The sequence below is a fragment of the Scyliorhinus torazame genome, chromosome 18, assembly GCF_047496885.1.
Source record: "Scyliorhinus torazame isolate Kashiwa2021f chromosome 18, sScyTor2.1, whole genome shotgun sequence".
NCBI classification, from domain to species: domain Eukaryota; kingdom Metazoa; phylum Chordata; class Chondrichthyes; order Carcharhiniformes; family Scyliorhinidae; genus Scyliorhinus; species Scyliorhinus torazame.
This window is the reverse complement of record NC_092724.1, coordinates 128,893,077-128,909,533: the sequence shown is the minus strand read 5'-3', so window position 1 is coordinate 128,909,533 and position 16,457 is coordinate 128,893,077. Positions and strand designations below refer to the sequence as shown.

The following is a 16,457-nucleotide window of genomic DNA, read 5'->3' as shown; positions in this document are numbered from 1 at the left end:
TGGAAGACACAAATAACATGCCAGTGACTGATGGAAATGAGGCTATGACAGGTGAGGACCTTGAGGATTGTTATCACCAAGGAGGTAGTGATGGGCAAGCTAATGGGGCTAAAGGTAGACAAGTCTCCTGGCCCTGATGGAATGCATCCCAGAGTGCTAAAAGAGATGGCTAGGGAAATTGCAAATGCACTAGTGATAATTTGCCAAAATTCACTAGACTCTGGGGTGGTGCCGGCGGATTGGAAATTAGCAAACGTGACACCACTGTTTAAAAAAGGAGGTAGGCAGAAAGCGGGTAATTATAGGCCAGTGAGCTTAACTTCGGCAGTAGGGAAGATGCTGGAATCTATCATCAAGGAAGAAATAGCGAGGCATCTGGATGGAAATTGTCCCATTGGACAGACGCAGCATCGGTTCATAAAGGGCAGGTCGTGCCTAACTAATTTAGTGGAATTTTGAGGACATTACCAGTGCGGTAGATAACGGGGAGCCAATGGATGTGGTATATCTGGATTTCCAGAAAGCCTTTAACAAGGTGCCACACAAAAGGTTGTTGCACAAGATAAAGATGCATGGCATTAAGGGGAAAGTAGGAGCATGGATAGAGGATTGGTTAATTAATAGAAAGCAAAGAGTGGGGTTTAATGGGTGTTTCTCTGGTTGGCAATCAGTAGCTAGTGGTGTCCCTCAGGGATCAGTGTTGAGCCCACAACTGTTCACAATCTACATAGATGATTTGGAGTTGGGGACCAAGGGCAATGTGTCCAAGTTTGCAGACGACACGAAGATAAGTGGTAAACCAAAAAGTGCAGAGGATACTGGAAGACTGCAGAGGGATTTGGACAGGCTAAGTGAATGGGCTAGGGTCTGGCAGATGGAATACAATGTTGACAAATGTGAGGTTATCCATTTTGGTAGGAATAACAGCAAAAGGGATTATTATTTAAATGATAAAATATTAAAATATGCTGCTGTGCAGAGGGACCTGGGTGTCCTAGTGCATGAGTCGCAAAAAGTTGGTTTACAGGTGCAACAGGGGATTAAGAAGGCAAATGGAATTTTGTCCTTCATTGCTAGAGGGATGGAGTTTAAGACTAGGGAGGTTATGCTGCAATTGTATAAGGTGTTAGTGAGGCCACACCTGGAGTATTGTGTTCAGTTTTGGTCTCCTTACTTGAGAAAGGACGTACTGGCACTGGAGGCTGTGCAGAGGCGATTCACTAGGTTAATCCCAGAGCTGAAGGGGTTGGATTACGAGGAGAGGTTGAGTAGACTGGGACTGTACTCGTTGGAATTTAGAAGGATGAGGGGGGATCTTATAGAAACATATAAAATTATGAAGGGAATAGATAGGATAGATGCGGGCAAGTTGTTCCCACTGGCAGGTGAAAGCAGAACTAGGGGGCATAGCCTCAAAATAAGGGGAAGTAGATTTAGGACTGAGTTTAGGAGGAACTTCTTCACCCAAAGGGTTGTGAATCTATGGAATTCCTTGCCCAGTGAAGCAGTAGAGGCTCCTTCATTAAATGTTTTTAAGATAAAGATAGATAGTTTTTTGAAGAATAAAGGGATTAAGGGTTATGGTGTTCGGACCGGAAAGTGGAGCTGAGTCCACAAAAGATCAGCCATGATCTCATTGAATGGCAGAGCAGGCTCGAGGGGCCAGATGGCCTACTCCTGCTCCTAGTTCTTATGTTCTTATATGTTCTTACCCGGGCATGGAGGACTCGAAACTTGTGGATGTCGGAGACAGCAGATTGGAGGTAAGCTTTGAAGCAGCTTAGCCAGTGCTCAAATGTCGCAGTGGCATCAGCTGCTTGGGGGTTCAGTTCCAGTCAATCAATCAGGCTCGAATGATGCATTTATCTTAATAGTTTAGCTTATAAATTGATGTGCCATCAATTATACAAAGACGAGTTGTGGAACAAAACTGTGGCTTTAATAAGCTAAACGAGAACCTGCTGACAACTGATCCCTAACTGGGGCAGAGCCAGAGGTCAGCCACCTTTATACAGAGCCTGAGGGGAGGAGCCACAAACGGAGCCAGCAGAGACAACAAAATATATACAATACAGTAAGTGGTTTACCACAGTGCATTTACCCGTTCTTGTAAATCTTGTAGGCCCTAGCACACCAGCCCAGTGGGTTCAACGAGGCAAAAATTGAACTACCCGCCATAAAGTAGGCATGTTTAAAGGGACCAGGGCAATTGACAAGCGAGGGAGGTGGTCAGAAAATGGAATTTGGGGCAGCATGGTGGCACATTGGTTAGCACTGCTGCCTCACGGCACTGAGGTCCCAGGTTCAATACCGCTCTAGATCACTGTCCATGTGGAGTTAGCACACTCTCCCAGTGTCTGCATGGGTCACATTCCCACAACCCAAGATGTGCAGGATAGGTGGATTGGCCATGTTAAATTACCCCTCAATTGGAATTTTGTTTTCCTTTAAAAACCCGTAGCTCAAAAGTGAGGGGATACCACAGCACAGTTAGTATAATGAAACATCACCTGGGACAGGATATGTCCCAGGAAAGCAATGCAACAAGCTACTTAAGAGTATAAAATAAAGACTACAGTCCAACATGTTGCACCACACAATCCGCGCCTGGCTGTGGGGAATTGTTTTTGCCCAGTTCCTCTTGTTTGGTTCCTTTTCTGCCTCTATCTATTTCTCCCCCACCACCCCCGCCCTATTGTTACAGAATCATAGTTACAGCAGAGCGAGGCTGTTCAGCCCTTCATGCCCGCACTGGCTCTCCAAATGAGCAACACCTAGTGCCATTCCCATAACCCTGCACAGTTACTTTTGGAGTCTTCGTCCATACCATCTATAGGCTGAAGCATTGTTACAATTTTCAGCTACAAGTGCCAAGTGGATGATCCACCTTGGCCTCCGCCAGGAGGTAGTCAGCATCACAGATGCCGGTCTTCAGCACATTTGATTCACTTGGCGATAAAAGCAGACGGCACCGGATACTGCACTGGCATTGGGCACCAAAACAGTACTGAAGACTTTTACTCCAGAATTTGCCTCAGCGCTAGTCAAACTGGTCCTGTGCTACAACAAATGTGACAAATTGCCCAGCTATGTCCTCCAGAGCAAAAGTGGGACAAATCCAACTCAGCCAATTACCACCCCATCAGGTGAATTAGGAGACATAGGAGGCAGCCATTAAAGCCACTCCAGTTTGCTCAGTTTTTAAAAAAAGGGTCACGGCTGATCGGGTCACAGTTCATAATCTTCCTTCATGATCAAGAATCTACCTCTGCCTTAAAAACGTTCAGTGATCCCGCTTCCAGTGGAACTCTGCCTCTTGCACAACGGCGAGAAAAAAATTTCTGTCGTATTAGTGCGACCCATAATTTTGAAATAGTGTTCCCCTAGTTCTAGACTCACCCACCAGAGAAAAGATCCTTTCCACATCTACCTGGTCAAGACCATTCAGGAATTTGCATGTCCCAGCCTGCTCTTGATTATTCAAGTGATGCGTTGGGGAGGGGGATGCAATCCACAGCACCATCAAACAGCAGTTGCTGAGCAATAACTTTTTTTTTAATTTTTAGAGTACCCAATTCATTTTTTCCAATTAAGGGGCAATTTAGCCTGGCCAATCCACCTGGCTGGCACATCTTTGGGTTGTGGGGGCGAAACCCACGCAAACACGGGGAGAATGTGCAAACTCCACACGGACAGTGACCCAGGGCCGGGATCGAACCTGGTACCTCGGCGCCGTGAGGCCACAGTGCTAATGCACTGCTCAGTGCTGCCCACATAGTAATAATCTGCTCACTGACATGCAGTTTGGGTTCAGTCAGGACCAACCACATTACAGCCTTGATTCAAACACTGACAAAAGAATGGAAACCAGGTGAGCGAGTGCGACTGCCCTCAACATCTGGAATTTGCAGTCACCATTTGACTTCCTTAAAATACAATCATTAAAAAGTATCATTTATCACCATACTCTGGTGCCTGCCCTCCAATGGCTCATTATGAAACTCCACCTCTTGCTGCTAAAGTGCTTGAGAAGTAAAACAACATGGTCATTGTGGGACCAAAACCTAACACATCTTATGATTAAGCATATCAAAAAAAAGGTAGTCTGGTCATTCATATCAATTTGGGCATCTACTTGGAGTTTGAGAAAGACCGACCCAAGATTGTCAAGTGGGGTGGCGGTAGCAGATTTCCTTTAAAAAAAATGCATTGAAAAGTGATCCCACAGCTCCTACAGACACCAGCATTATACACATTGGGCAAGCTTATAGAGAATCACCTTAGCACGTTTTAACAAACATTTAAATAAAGGCTACCAATGTCACAAAATTTTATAATTAAAAACATGTAGATGGAAATGATTTGGGAGGATTTCACCCAACGTCAATTAAAGCAGCACAAAATACTTTTACATATCATTCTGGGCAAATCAGTACTGAAAACCTTTGCTAAATCCAAATGATTACCACATGCCCAAAGATAAACAAAAAAGAACCACCTCAAAGAGTAATCTTCCATTGTGAACCACCTCAAAAAAGGTAATCTTCCATTGTGCACCCAAAGAAGGCAAGCATGATTCACGAGACCAAGGCCGGGATCCCACGGCCAAGTTTTGACGCAGCCGTCAAAAGTGGCGCGAACCACTCCGGCGTCAACAGGCCACCAGGCCTGGGTGTGCACCCCTTCCTAGGGGGCTAATACTGCGCCGGAGTGGTGTCTGCTGCTCGCGCCAGCACGCCACAGTCCATGCATGTGCGTGGGGTCCCATTTCCGCACCAGCCCCCGGGCAATATAGCTGAGCCCTACAGGGGCCCGGCACAGAGGTACATAGGCCTCTTCTTTCCCACCCCCCACCCCGGGCGATTCTCCAACCCAGCGCAGGGTCGGAGAATCCTGGCGATCCCACAGGTGCCTGAGAATCAGCAGACCTCGTTTGCCCCGCCCCCCGGCGATTCTACGACCTGGCGCAGAGTCGGAGAATCCCGGCCCGGATATTTAAATTTGAAGGTCCTCAGTAAAACATATCGTTCACATGCTCCTCCAGGTGACCTGTATTTCTTTGGTCTTTTAGAAGGCAGGTGTCATGGATGGCTCTCCTTACAAGTTGCATAAACATTTGCGTGCTCCACAAAATCTAAAGAACATTTGGCTATCAACCACACTAGTGTTCCTTTCAGCCACTTTAATAAATGGAAGGATTCAAAGAAAAACAGACCTGGTTTGAACTTACCAGTGCCCTCATCAGGAAGGGATTTTTTAGTACTTTCAATCTCTGCTTCATCTTCTTCCTGGATATAAAAAAAAAAAGAGATTGAAGTTAGAATCGTTAACTACCATAAAACCAGACCAATGTTTCAAAATAACAGCTGGGGAGTACATTCTCAAAACAAGCTTTGCCTCTGAAAGTGGCATTCCAATAATGCAGGCTTCTGAGAGAAGTTTCAGATTCTTTAAATGCCACTGAGGCTTAAAAGGAAAGTCCATCTGTAACTAAACTGTACTGTTGGAGGGTCATTCTCCAACACAAAAATGCACATGCCAAAATATCTCGTGTTAAGGATTTTCATTTTAAAATAGATATTTTTATTTTTTAAAAAGGTAAATGGAGTTGGATAGCACAAATCATGAAGGAGTAGGATTGATTGGCCATTACGGAGTGGTCACGAATGGGAGTTAAATATCCAAGGAGATCAGACTATTTGGAAGGTCAGACAGGAAGGTAAGGGAGGTGCTGCGGTGCTGACGTTTAAGGATGACATCAGAGCGGTAGTGAGATGATAAAAGTTATGAGCAAGATTGAATCCATATGGGTGGAAAAGGAGAAAAGGTCACTGATGGTCTCTCACAGTGGGGCACTCAATAAAGGGGCAGCATGGTAGCAAGTGTTACTTCACAGCGCCAGGGTGCGGAGTCTGCACGTTCTCCCAGTGTCTGCATGGATTTCCTCCCAAGGTCCAAAGATGTGCTTTTTAGGTGAATTGGGACATTCTGAATTCTCCCTCGGTGTACCTGAACAAGCACCATGTGGCGACTAGAGGCTGTTCACAGTAACTTCATTGCACTGTTAATGTAAGCCTGCCGACTTGTGACACTAATAAAGATTATATTATTAAACAAAGAAATAACTGATGCAATTGTCATGGGGAACTTCAATTAGCTTGTTGTTTGGTCAAACCAGGTCGGTTAAGGCAGCCTAGAGTTCATGGAAACTATCATGGATACATTCTTTGAACAGTAAGTAATGGAACTTGCAAGGGAGTAAGCTATCCTAGATCTGATCCTATGTGATGAGACAGGAATATTTAATAAGAACTGGGAGTAGGCCTTCTGGCCCTTAAAGCCTGCTCCGCCATTCAATGAGATCGTGGCTGATCTTGTGGACTCAGGCTCCACATACCCATCCGCATCTGAACACCATAACCCTTTATTCTTCAAAAAAACTACCTTCATCTTGAAAACATTTAATGAAGGAGCCTCAAACTGCTTCACTGGGCAGGGGATTCCATAGATTCACAACCCTTTGGGTAATGATCCTACATCAGAAGGAGCAATCCAGCCTCGCCGAACAGGTACCGGAATGTGGCGACTAGGGGCTTTTCACAGTAACTTCACTTGAAGCCTACTTGTGACAATAAGCGATTTTCATTTCATTTCATTTTCATAGTAAGGTTTAATTTACGGGTGGAGGGTGCAAAGGTAAAATCCAGTGTCCTGAGCTTAACAAAGGAGTCCATACGGGATGAGAGAGGAGTTGGTAAAGATAGACTGGGAGCAAAGACTTCATGGTGGGACAATTGAGGAACAGTGGGGGACTTAAGTGTTTTTTCAGTCCTCAGCAAACATATGTACCAGTGAAAAGGAAAGTTTGTTGGAAAAGGGACAATCAGCCAAGGATATTGTAGAAGCCAGGTATTTCTAATCCAACTAGTATAGGTAAAAGATAGCTGTTTAAGCATAAATATCAAGCCCCAGTTTTAAACACCCATTTTAAAATGAGAATTTCAGCACCCATAACCTCAGGAGGTCATGACAAGACATATAGCTTCAATAGATACATGAAACAGCATAATGCCATCATAGATTAAAACAGCACAGTTGCAAGACCATTTGACACTGCTTGTCAAGGACGAGGGCTGAATTCCATGGCAACGAGGTGGCAGGAGTCCAGTGCAGTTTGTAGAGCATTGAATAAAATATATATTTGATTCCAGCCTTCTCGATATGAAGTCTCCATTGTTACATTAGCCAAGCTAGCTTAAAATCAGTTTTTGTTGGTAAAGATTAGCAGAATATCACATTCCATAACATGCAGACATGAAACAATTAAAAGCTAATGTTGCACATTGAAGATGGACGGCTTGCCATCAAATCAAATGTGTTTGAGTCTAACCCAAACCAATTAAGATTATATTGGGGTGTGATGAGATGACTTAAGACAGATATGGAAGTGTATAACTGAAAAGTTTCGCCCTGCCATTTTGGGGGTTCTGTCTTGAATTCTGAGTCTGTCAGTCTGTCTTTGTAGTGATGTAGTGTTTTTGACTTTGAGTTTAGCTGAAGATTAGCGGTCTCTTTTCAGGTTACATTTCCAGACTTTGATTCTTTTAAAACTTACTTTCGAGCTGTCGGCCTAAGCAAAAAGATAATGTCTTTGATTCTCTGAAAGCTTCAAATGGTCAGCAAATTGCCTTTTAAATGACTTTCAAATTGTAATCAATAGAAGACAAATAAAGGAATTCCTTTTGGCACCTGAGAAGTTAACTGCAAATTTCTGCTGAGTCCCAGTAATCGCAAAGTGCTACTGGTAACCGAATAGTAGAAATAATATAAATTCCTTCAACTTCACACAGTCGAATAATACTAGGAATCGAACAACTTGGCGTAGTCCGGCAGGTTAAGATCCTTCAATAAGATTCCTTCAGATATCGAAGGATATAGAGAGTATCAAATTGAAAGAAAATGCATACAAAGCAAAGATTAGAAGGAAATACTTTAAGGTCAACAGAAGCCACCAAAAAAAAAAAAAAAAAAAAGAAAAAAAAAAAAAAATCGGAAAAGATATACAGTAGTGTAGCTCAGAACATAAAAACAGAACGTTTCCAAAACAATTTTTTTTTTTTTTTTTTTTAATTTAAAAAAAGTGGCTAAGATAAACATTGATCCTTTAGTGGACAAGGGGGATTTGATAATGGGAAATGACAGGCATCAAACAGGTATTTTGTCTGCCTTCACAATGGAAGATACAAATAACCTATAACTGATGGGAAGGATGCTATGGCAGGCGAGGACCTAGACACCAAGGAGGTAGTGTTGGGCAAGCTAATGGGGCTAAAGGTGGACAAGACTCCTGGTCCTGATGGAATGCATCCCAGGGTACAAAAAGAGATGGCAGGGGTAAATAGCAAAAGCACTTGTGGTAATTTACCCAAATTCGCTGGACTCTTGGGGCGGTTCTGGCAGATCGGAAAACAGCAGGTGTGACGTCAGAGGTAGACAAAAAGGTAGTTAACTTTAGGCCGGTTAGCTTTTCCCTAGTGGGGAAAATGCTTGAATCTATCATCAAGGTAGAAATAGAGACAGATCTGAATAGAAATTGTCCCATTGGGAAGCTGCAGCATGGGTTCATGAAAGGCAGGGCACGTGTTTAACTAATTTACTGTAATTCTAGGCGGACATTACAAGCACGATGGGACAACGGGGAACGTGGTGTATCTGGATCTCCAGAAGATATTCGACAAGGTGCTGCACAAAAGGCTGCTGCATAAGAAGGTGCATGACGTTATGGGTAATGTTATTAGCATGGATAGAGGATTGGTTCACTCGCAAAGCAGGACTGGGGATAAATGGGTTCTTTTCTGGTTGGCGATCAGTGCTGGGATAGCCATGGTTTACAAATTACATTGAGGATTTGGAGTTTGGGACCAAGTATGCTGTGTCAAAGTTTGCAGATGACACTAAAGATGAGTGGTAGAGCAAAATGTGCACAGGACACAAAGTCTGCAGATAACAGATAGTTTGAGTAGGAAAGGGTCTGACAGATGGAGTACGACGTTGGTAAATGGGAAGTCTTCCAAAGTGATGGAAGGGGTCAGTATTATCAAGTAGCCTTTACTCAGCAATAACTTGCTCATGGATGCTAACTTTAGGTTTTGCCTCACCTTCTGACCTCATGACAGCCTTCAACAAAAGAGCTACCATCAACAAAAGAGCTGAATGCTAGAGGCTAGGCGAGACGGACGGCCCTTGCCGTCAGGGCAGCAGTTGACCAAGCATGGCATCAAGAAGCCCTAGCACAACTGTCAATAGGACACAGCAGGGTGGGGGGGAAAACACGCGAGGGTTGGAGTCTGGCACAAAAGGAAGATGCTTGTGGTTGTTGGAGGGCAGTCATCTTAGTCCCAGGACATCTCAACAGGAGTTCATCAGGGTAGTGTCCTAGGCTTAACCATTCTCAGAAGGAAAGGTCAGAAGTAAGGATGCTCTGTGGTGACTGCACATGTTCAGCACCATTCGCGACTCCTCTATGCAAATGTAGCAAGACCTGGACAATATCCGGGTGAGAATTAACATATGTACCACAAGTGCCAGGATGAGAATCTCTAACAAGAGTATCTAACCATTACTCCTTGACATTACCAATTACTGAATCCCCGACTAACATCCTGGAGGTTACCATCAACCAGAAACTGAACTAGACTAGCCATACAAATACTCTGGCTACCAGGGCAGGCAAAAGGCTGGGAATCCTACAGTAACTCACCTCCCGACTCCCCACCATCTACAAGGCACAAGTCAAGAAGGTGATGGAATACTCTCCATTTGCCTGGATGAATGCAGCTCCGCCACCCCAAGAAGCTCGACACCATCCAGGACAAAGCAGCCCACTCAATTGCTACCCCTTCGACAATATTCACACCCTCCACCACCGATGCACAGTAGCAGAACTGTATCATCTATGCACTGCAGGAACTTCACATTCCTTAAGCAGCATCTTCCAAACTCACAACCACTACCATCTAGAAGGGCAGCAGATACCAGAGAACACCACCTGGGATATTCCCTTCCAAGCCACTAACCGCCTTGAGTAGCAGTCACTGGGTCAAAATCCTGGAAATCCCCCTGCAACAGCTCTGTGGGTGCACATACACCTCAAGGATTGCAATGGTTCAAGGTGGCTCACCACCACCTTCGAAAGAGTAACTAGGGATGGGCAATAAGTGCTGGCCTGGCCAGCAACACGCACAACCTGGAACATCTACATTTGTGTCTAGTTGACCTTTTAATTGCAGCTAATTTGGGTTGGAATGATAGTAAAAAAAGTAAAAAAGTTTCTTTAAATACATTAAAAACAAACGGGAGGCAAATTGGGCCGCTCCAAAATGACGCTGGTAATTTTGTGATGGGAGACAAGGAAATAGCTGAGGAACTAAATAAGTACTTTGCGTCAGTCTTCACAGTAGAAGACATGAGTAATATCCCAACAATTCCGGAGAGTCAGGGGGCAGAGTTGAATATGGTAGCCATCACAAAGGCGAAAGTGCTAGAGAAACTAAGAGGTCTAAAAATTGATAAATCTCCCGGCCCAGATGGACTACATCCTAGAGTTCTAAAGGAGATAGCTGAAGAAATAGTGGAGGCGTTAGTTATGATCTTTCAAAAGTCACTGGAGTCAGGGAAAGTCCCAGAGGATTGGAAAATCGCTGTTGTAACCCCCCTGTTCAAGAAGGGAACAAGGAAAAAGATGGAAAATTATAGGCCAATTAGCCTAACCTCAGTTGTTGGCAAGATTCTAGAATCCATTGTTAAGGATGAGATTTCTAAATTCTTGGAACTGCAGGGTCAGATTAGGACAAGTCAGCATGGATTTAGTAAGGGGAGGTCGTGCCTGACAAACCTGTTTGAGTTCTTAGAAGAGATAACAAATAGGTTAGACCAAGGAGAGCCAATGGATGTAATCTATCTTGACTTCCAAAAGACCTTTGATAAGGTGCCTCACGGGAGACTGCTGAGTAAAATAAGGGCCCATGGTTTGAGGCAAGGTACTAACATGGATTGACGATTGGCTGTCAGGCAGAAGGCAGAGAGTTGGGATAAAAGGTTCTTTTTCGGAATGGCAACCGGTGATGAGTGGTGTCCCGCAGGGTTCAGTGTTGGGACCACAGCTGTTCTCTTTATATATTAACGATCTAGATGACGGGACTGGGGGCATTCTGGCTAAGTTTGCCGATGATACAAAGATAGGTGGAGGGGCAGGTAGTATGGAGGAGGTGGGGAGGCTGCAGAAAGATTTAGACAGTTTAGGAGAGTGGTCCAAGAAATGGCTGATGAAATTCAACGTGGGCAAGTGAGAGGTCTTGCACTTTGGAAAAAAGAGTAGTGGCGTGCACCATTTTTAAACGGTGACAAAATTCATAATGCTGAAGTGCAAAGGGACTTGGGAGTCCTAGTCCAGGATTCTCTAAAGGTAAACTTGCAGGTTGAGTCCGTAATTAAGAAAGCAAATGCAATGTTGTCATTTATCTCAAGAGGCTTGGAATATAAAAGCAGGGATATACTTCTGAAACTTTATAAAGCATTAGTTAGGCCCCATTTAGAATACTGTGAGCAATTTTGGGCCCCACACCTCAGGAAGGACCTACTGGCACTGGAGCGGGTCCAGCGGAGATTCACACGGATGATCCTAGGAATGGTAGGCCTAACATATGATGAACGTCTGAGGATCCTGGGATTATATTCATTGGAGTTTAGGAGGTTGAGGGGAGATCTAATAGAAACTTACAAGATAATGAATGGCTTAGATAGGGTGGACGTAGGGAAGTTGTTTCCATTAGCAGGGGAGACTAGGACCCGGGGGCACAGCCTTAGAATAAAAGGGAGTCATTTTAGAACAGAGATGAGGAGAAATTTCTTCAGCCAAAGAGTGGTGGGTCTGTGGAATTCATTGCCACAGAGGGCGGTGGAGGCCGGGACGTTGAGTGTCTTTAAGACAGAAGTTGATAAATTCTTGATTTCTCGAGGAATTAAGGGCTATGGAGAGAGAGCGGGTAAATGGAGTTGAAATCAGCCATGATTGAATGGTGGAGTGGACTCGATGGGCCGAATGGCCTTACTTCCGCTCCTATGTCTTATGGTCTTATGGAATGGTTTTCTATTGTCAAAGTTTTGGGGGAAAAATTAAAACTCACCAAGTACACTTCTTGGAGAGTTTGCAGGAGATTAAAGCATTTCGGGTTTCATTTGTCTTAATATTAGCTCATTTTACATTTGGTTTAAAAATATCCGTGTAGAGCAAAAAGCCACGGGGAGTTTGGCAGCATCATAAACATCTTTAATCTAGCTTTACAAAAAGTGAATGAGGAAGTGTACTCCAAGGGCAATGAAACCTAAAAATAAACACATTTGGTCAAGCTAGTGGTGCCATATAATTATGCTATTGTAAATTGTAACTGAAAGGGCAGCACGGCAGCGCAGTGGTTAGCATTGTTGCCTCACAGCACTAAGGTCCCAGATTTGATCCCGGCTCTGGGGTAGGGTCTGGTAGAGAAACAGTCTCCCCATGTTTGCGTGGGCTTCGCCCCCACAACCCAAATATGCGCAGGGTAGGTGAATTGGCCATGCTAAATTGTCCCTTAATTGGAAAATAATGAATTGGGTAGATAAATTGTAACTGAAGATCAAGTGTTATGATCCAGTTAATGTCACTGCTGGATAGGAAAGTCCTAGAATGGAACCCTTTTAAGAAACCATGGATGAACAGAGTCACTGCCAATTAGTTAACAAAAAACACTAACATTAAAATGTGAATATAATACTCTTCTTCAACCCACCTATAGCTTCACAAAATGTAAACACGTTTAAGAACTCGAGTCACAAAATACATCTTGGGCATAATGTTCTCCGTAAACACATTCCCTGTAAACCAATAGGCTACCAGATGTACACACTTGGAAACCAAGTGGCAATGCCACACAATTAAGCTTGTGGGTTTCTCATCAAATTCCCCCAGATAATTATTACACTTGCCCAACTGGACTCCAGCTTCCACACAAACTTCACTCAAAGACACACCATAGAATCTTCTTCTAAATAATGCTGTCAGCTGTTTTAGCAAGGGTCCTCTACCAGGATTTTAAACACTCAGCATTTGTCTGCCTTGAATTGCCCTGTGCATTCAAGCTTGCACGCAATCTCAGGTACACCAATCTCAAGTACACCAGTCGAACACTGTTGCTACACAGTCTATAAGATATCATGAACCATTGGCTTCTCACTTGCCAACTTCACCAGGTCTACACTACAGCACAGCATTTAACTGGGAGCTTCTATCTGCCCCTTCAACGTCAATGAACAGTACCTTCTTCAAATTCCAGTTCCTTTTTCTACAGCTTACTGGGACCTGCTTTCTTTCCTGGTTCTTCAAGCCGTTATTTTTTCTGGGACTTGCTCCCATAATTCCATTGACTTCTGCTTCTGGCAGAGCTAAGAGCCATTTCCTCTCTAGCTGCTCAGCTCCATCTGCCTTGGTCCACTCCAAACAAAAAAACAAAGGTCCAACTTGTGCCCCAGTTGCGAAGCAACAGCCTAGTTTTTCACACCATTTGCTTTTCACGTCATAAAACGCGTGACAGTTTGGAATGAAACTAAAACCCCCATACATGCAAACATCTTCTTTAACAGTTTCTTACACAAACAAATTAAATTCACGCAAATCTTAGTTATAATATCCAACAATACAATATATAAAAACTTGCATATAAAAATAAAAAAAAATAAAAAAACTTACAAACCTACAACTTACAAACCACCTCAGTTGCCTGAAAAGTAGTGCTTGCTACAAAAGGATTTGAAAGTCAATTCAGTGCTAATTTGTGTGCGCGTGCGTTTTTCTGCTTCTAATGTTGGGTCATAGATGTGCATTGGTTACTTCAACAACGTAGGAAACATCTCTTTCTCTCCTCCTCCTCCCCCTCCTCCCCCCCCCCCCTCCCAGAGTCTATGTTCACGAGCTATCAGAACCACATTTAATCCAAGAATTGGGTAAAGTTATCCACATGGCTATATCTTTCTTTATTATATTTATGGTATTTCCATTTCTCACAGCAATTAGCCAACAAAATTCATACAGATCGGTCTTGTGGATTAATCCAAGGAATAGCAGGCTATAGACAACCCAAACTTTAGCCACCAAGGGTACAAACTGCCACCTCAAGTCTTGACCAAAATATCCTGCACCTCAAAACAGGATAGCATTGTATTGCAAGGACTGGCCCTTTAGCCCAATGCTAATAAATACTGATGTTGCTTTCTGGTAGCACATATTCCCTTCGGTGTACTCCGACCACTTCGCACTCATGGCAACCTTGGTTCAAATGCGGACCAGAGCAGAATCCCAGATGAGGCTCAAGTGACTGGTAAAGAGTGCAGCATTAAGGGGAGTTGCAAAAATAAGGCAATGCAAATCCAGGGTTCCTGGCACAAAAAGGCAGTTGTGCTCATTGGAGGCAAATTGTAACCCCTGGACATCACTGCCCTGGGGCAATGCCCCAAGTCCAGCTATCTTCACTTATTTTGTACTGCTTTCTGATGAAATGAGGGCTCATGAGGCTAGATCTAGATATTCACCTTCTTTGCTGGAACTAAAATTTCTCCATACAAAAAAAAAAGTGAAGCAATGACCAAAGCCAATTAAAACCACCTCCACGCCATTCGAGATATCCCCACTGTTAATTCCCATCATCCTGGGCATTACAATGGTCCACAACTTTACCAGGATTACCCGGCTAAAGCGAGATCAGGGGTATATCCTGGCTCCCCAGAAAGTTTCTAAAAAAGGCACAAAGATCAGGAATGAACACCTGGATGGTTGCAGCTCCAACACAAAGAAACTGCAACTCAATTCAGGATTTTAAAAAAAATTAGCCTACAAGATCAGCATCTGACCAATGCCCAACAGTGACAATGCCCCACCCATTCAAGGAACACTGCAAAGAACGAAACATGGGGTCATCACCTGCAGGTTTGGAGTTACATACGTCCCTAACCTTGAAGTAGACAGTCCTCCCTTCAGTCACTGGGTCAAAATCCTCCAGCAGCAGGACTGCACAATGAGCAATGCAACCCAAGGCAATGGCTGACCACCACATCCCCAAGGGCAACAAGTGTTGGGCTGGTGAGCAACACTTGCAGCTCATGGGTTGGAATCCTCAGAATAGTTTCTACACTATTTTGTGCATTCCACTGATGAAAAGGGAGGACATTTGGTCATTGACTTTGGCCAGCATTAATGCCCAATATTATACCACAAATGGCTTTGCAACCAGTGCATCTCACATATTCCAAGAGGTTGCAAAATGTCAAACAAACATTAGCATTCCAAAATTAGTTTTAGGCTGTAATAGTTAGAACCGCTGACTCCCTTCCAAAAGTAAATAGTCATCAAAACACAACATGATTTGAAAGATCCGTTCTGCAGCCAACAGCCAAAAGTAGTCCCAAGACCACAGCAGTGGTATTTCAAACATTCCAGACCTTTCCCAGAGAATACTTGAAAAAGCAACAGCACATGAATACTTACAATATAAAGCCATTTAAAAAAGCAGTTGCAAAAAAGGTCTTTTGATAAATATTGGTAACATTGCCCTATTGTAATTAACGACATCAAGAAAAGGTTACTTTTTGGTCCGTTCTAATGTAGCTGGCTAGAATGGGCAGCATGGTACCAGTGGTTAGCACTGTTGCTTCACAGCACCAGGGTCCCAGGTTCAATTCCCGGTTTGGGTCTGCCTGTGTGGAGTCTGCATGTCCCCCCCCCCCCCCCCCCCCCCCCAAATGTCTGAGTGGGTTTCCTCCCACACGTCCCAATAGGGGCTGTTTAGCTCACTGGGCTAAATCGCTGGCTTTGAAAGCAGACTAAGGCAGGCCAGCAGCACGGTTCGATTCCCGTAACAGCCTCCCCGAACAGGTGCCGGAATGTGGCGACTAGGGGCTTTTCACAGTAACTTCATTTGAAGCCTACTTGTAACAATAAGCGATTTTCATTTTCATTTCAAAAGACATGCTTGTTAGATGAATTGGACATTCCGAATTTTCCCTATGTACCCAAACAAGCGCCAGAGTGTGGCAACTAGGTGATTTTCACAATAACTTGACATTATTAACAACCAAAGACCCATTACAGTCAGATATTGTTCCATGCCTGACCCATACAGTATAGTGCAAGTGTAGGCCACCATTTAACAGTTTTTTTGAATGCTAGGAAGTAACCATTTTGGAATTGTACAGGCCAGAATGTTTGCTTCATTGAAAATTCCAAAAGCCTCAATTATTTTTTCTTTTAAAGAACATAGTGCAGAAAGAAAGTCATTCGGCCCATCAAGTCTGCACCAACCCAGTTAAGCCCTCACTTCCACCTATCCCTGTAACCCAATAATCCCTCCTAACCTTTTTGATCAGTTGGG

General features: G+C 43.8%; 1 protein-coding gene across 10 annotated transcripts in view; it reads right to left on the bottom strand.

Annotated features, from left to right (window-relative positions):
• The window catches only part of LOC140395503 (uncharacterized), a 143,439-nt gene that overhangs the window by 47,294 nt on the left and 79,688 nt on the right, over positions 1–16,457 (bottom strand). For 6 of the 10 annotated variants that reach the window (XR_011936208.1, XM_072483343.1, XM_072483345.1 and 3 more), the window contains exon 2: positions 5,216–5,288. Coding sequence is in view for 9 of the 10 variants with exons in the window: in XM_072483343.1 (XP_072339444.1) it covers positions 5,216–5,288 (73 nt within the window). In the remaining variant the exon portion in view is untranslated. The remainder of the gene's footprint in view (positions 1–5,215; positions 5,289–16,457) is intronic. The other 4 variants (XM_072483344.1, XM_072483346.1, XM_072483349.1 and 1 more) reach the window with 1 other exon arrangement.